The sequence below is a fragment of the Podarcis muralis genome, chromosome W, assembly GCF_964188315.1.
Source record: "Podarcis muralis chromosome W, rPodMur119.hap1.1, whole genome shotgun sequence".
Lineage (NCBI taxonomy): Eukaryota > Metazoa > Chordata > Lepidosauria > Squamata > Lacertidae > Podarcis > Podarcis muralis.
Genome location: NC_135674.1, coordinates 15,649,682 through 15,653,700, shown reverse-complemented (window position 1 = coordinate 15,653,700; position 4,019 = coordinate 15,649,682). Strand labels below are relative to the sequence as shown.

At 39.5% G+C, this 4,019-nt stretch overlaps 1 protein-coding gene across 1 annotated transcript; it reads right to left on the bottom strand.

The window, feature by feature from the left end:
* Positions 1 to 900, bottom strand: LOC144326308 (uncharacterized). The gene has a single exon (XM_077922857.1). The coding sequence runs from the start codon at positions 898 to 900 to the stop codon at positions 1 to 3; it is 900 nt and encodes a 299-aa protein (XP_077778983.1).
* Between the last annotated feature and the right edge of the window lie 3,119 nt (positions 901 to 4,019).

The window sequence follows — 4,019 nt, the reverse complement described above, 5'->3', positions numbered from 1 at the left end:
CTAATTCCTGTGTTTTTCCCAGAACTTTGACAGATCGTCTACAGATCTGATAGATTTCTTCCTGTCTTTAAAGGTAAAGGTTAACCCCTCAGGGAATTCCCACCTGAATCGAATCACATTCCTATTCAGTACTTCAGTCAGCGGTTCGTAATTCTGTCTTTTCTTCAAAATTCTCTTGGGCAATTCTTTAAATATTTTAATGCTTTTGTCTTCTATTAATTTCCTCTGTCTTGTTTTCAATAATATCTTATCTTTCAAGAGCCTTGAATTCAAAAAGATCAAGCAGTCGCCTGGTCCCTTGTAGGACTTTGTGTTATCTGATTTGATTCTAAAAATCTTATCAATGTCCATCAACAGCTCATCTTCTTGTACTTCCAGCCATTTTCCAATTTCCTGGATCAGTTCCTGCTCAATCTCTTCCTCCTGTACCTCCAGGACACCTCTCAGACGGAGAATAAATTCTCTCTGATGCATTTCAAGCATCACAATTTGGTCCAGGACCTCTTCATGAAATATCCTTAATTCCTGTGTTTCTACCTTCATTGTCTCTTGGATTTCTTTTGTTTTCATATTATTTGATGATAATTTCTTAATTGTTTTTTCTTGTTTGTTAACTCTTGTCTTGAGATCATGTACCGTTTTGTCCATATCCTTATATTTTTTTGCCAGGTCCTTTATTTGATATGATAATTCTTTAGTTATCTTTGCATTTTTTTCAATGTTAATGTCCATTTGTTCGATCTTTAAATCCATTGCATCCAGTTTATCATTTAGAGTCTTATCCATTTTTACTAACACCTCTTTAATGTTCGCGTTTGGATCTGATTCAACTAGCGATTGTCTTCTTAATTGTGAGCCAAGAGTTGATGTAATTGTTGCTTGCTTGTTTCTCACACTCATCCTGGAATCATTGTTCTACCCAAAATTGCTATTCGAGAAAACAAGAAAAGAGGGGAGATTGAGAAGCAGAACCAGAGCTTTGTAAGGTTCTGGCTTCCTCTTGATCCATTGTTTCTGCTAAATTCTTCCTATAAATTCTCTTACATGTGATGTTGGTTAATTGGTGAGTCTTCCTTGAAAGGGTGCCAATTAATTATTATTCCATTCTTTTTAAATTTATTTTATTATGAAAATGCTATTTACTGTTCTCTTTTATTCCTGTCTGAGAATTAACTTGGACTTATTTTTATAATTTTCCCCTTCCTTAATATTTTTTCCTTAATTGAAGACACACAAGTTTTAATTTATTTGTCCCCTTTATGCGCCTATTAGACTTAATGGAGTTCTAAGTTTACTGCTCTTAAGTTTTAGATTATTGTAGAAAGTGCTATGTGATATAGAGTGGGTAATGACAATGGTATAAAGAGAATCAGTTTAAAGTTATATTATTATTTCCCCCCCACCCCCAGGTGGCGCTGTTGCTCCTGTTTCACTTGACTTCTCTTGGGGTTTCTAAGTTTCTGTGTGTTTTCTCTATGGTTGTAGTCCTTATACTCCTTCCTGTTATTCTTTCCTGAACACAGTGATTCAGCACCGCTCCACCATTTTCTTCCCTCCTCTGTTCCTCCGCTTCTCCTCTGTCTGTTCCCCCTTCTAATTTCCTGCTTCCAAAAGTTTCCCTTTTAATTGTCTCCTGCCTTCTGCGCGATCCCACGATGTCCTGCCTCCTCCCACGTCGTCTTTCCTTTGTCTCACTCCTTATCCTCCCTCCGTCTGCGTTTTCTATCCCTTCTGTCCTTTCCTCTATAAGTTCCGTTCCTTTCCTCCTCCCAATTCCCTTCTCGAACGTCCCTTTCTCACCTGCTTCTCTGCCACGTCCTTGCTGTTGTTTATTGTCTCTCAGTCTCTCCCTTCTGCACTTTACGTTTTCAACGTGGTGGTTTGGTCTCGCTAATACGTTTCAAACCTCTTCACTACTCCCGCTGTAAGGTCTCTCAGCACAACTTGTATAAATCTTCACACGGTGAACCTCCTCTGTTATTCTTCTCTGTCTGTTCTTATAATAAAGTACCTCTCCAGTTACCTTAGTTGCTGTTTTGTAATACTTATTTCCATATATATTCATCAAGATCCTTTATTAGGCATAGCAGACCACACATTATCAAACAGACACCGTATACAAATTGTGCAACATACGAGCTCAACATAACAAGGTTTGTCCCGGTCAGATCTTTAACTCAAGAGAAAATCAATTTGCATAAATAATACAATACAGAACTACCGAATCCCCGATAAGTTAAGAACTATTGATTCTCTTTATAATGACCCAGTCTTTCTACATGGACAGCACTCAAAAATTCAGCCACTATTACAGCCTATTGAGTTGTAAGGCCTCTAATAATTGTCTTATGGCAAAAATGCCAAAATCACAAGAAAAGAAGATATGCTCCAAAGTATCAGGTTCCTGTTTACTACATTTGCAGAGATGCTCTGCTTCTGGGAGAGCTAAATATCTTCCTCTCACTATCATCGAGGGAAACATATTAAATCTGGCTGACATAAACAGCCTGCACAATTCATGATTCTTCAGATTTGTCATGTATCCCTTTTGAAAATCTCTACACAAAGGGAGATTTAAATACAGAGGAGAGCAAGTGCTGTGCTTTACAACCTCGAGAGTGGAGAGAACACTTTTTTTTGTAAGTTTCTTCCTGATAATTTCCCAAGCATCTTTGGGGTCAGAATTTTCAAAGTCAGTTAGATTAAGCCCTATCAAATTCAATTTTCTCCTACAAATCAATGATAAATTATAAATTACATTATCACTTAAGAGGTCGTAAAGGAGAGAATTAGGAGATAGGTCTCTATAATGCAAGACGATCCAATATTTCAAGGTTCTTAGCCATACTCTTAGCCTTTGACTGTGTCGACCACAGCAAACTATGGCAAGTTCTTAAAGAAATGGGAGTGCCTGATCACCTCATCTGTCTCCTGAGAAATCTCTATGTGGGACAAGAAGCTACAGTTAGAACTGGATATGGAACAACTGATTGGTTCAAAATTGGGAAAGGAGTACGACAAGGCTGTATATTGTCCCCCTGCTTATTTAACTTATATGCAGAATTCATCATGCGAAAGGCTGGGCTGGATGAATCCCAAGCCGGAATTAAGATCGCCGGAAGAAATATCAACAACCTCAGATATGCAGATGACACAACCTTGATGGCAGAAAGTGAGGAGGAATTAAAGAACCTTTTAATGAGGGTGAAAGAGGAGAGCGCAAAATATGGTCTGAAGCTCAACATCAAAAAAATGAAGATCATGGCCACTGGTCCCATCACCTCCTGGCAAATAGAAGGGGAAGAAATGGAGGCAGTGAGAGATTTTATTTTCTTGGGCTCCATGATCAATGCAGATGGTGACAGCAGTCACGAAATTAAAAGACGCCTGCTCCTTGGGAGAAAGGCGATGGCAAATCTAGACAACATCTTAAAAAGTAGAGACATCACCTTACCAACAAAGGTCCGTATAGTTAAAGCCATGGTTTTCCCAGTAGTGATGTATGGAAGTGAGAGCTGGACCATAAAGAAGGCTGATCGCCGAAGAATTGATGCTTTTGAATTATGGTGCTGGAGGAGACTGTTGAGAGTCCCATGGACTGCAAGAAGATCAAACGCATCCATTCTTAAGGAAATCAGACCTGAGTGCTCACTGGAAGGACAGATCGTGAAGTTGAGGCTCCAATACTGTGGCCACCTCATGAGAAGAGAAGACTCCCTGGAAAAGACCCTGATGTTGGGAAAGATGAAGGGCACTAGGAGAAGGGGACGACAGAGGATGAGATGGTTGGATAGTGTTCTCGAAGCTACAAACATGAGCCTGACCAAACTGCGGGAGGCAGTGGAAGACAGGAGTGCCTGGCGTGCTCTGGTCCATGGGGTCACGAAGAGTCGGACACGACTAAACGACTAAACAACAACAACAACAGCCATACTCTTACTGATAAAGGAGGTATTCCCAACTCACAACATATTGATTCATATTTTACAGAATTTGCAAGTCCTAATAATGACCTCAGA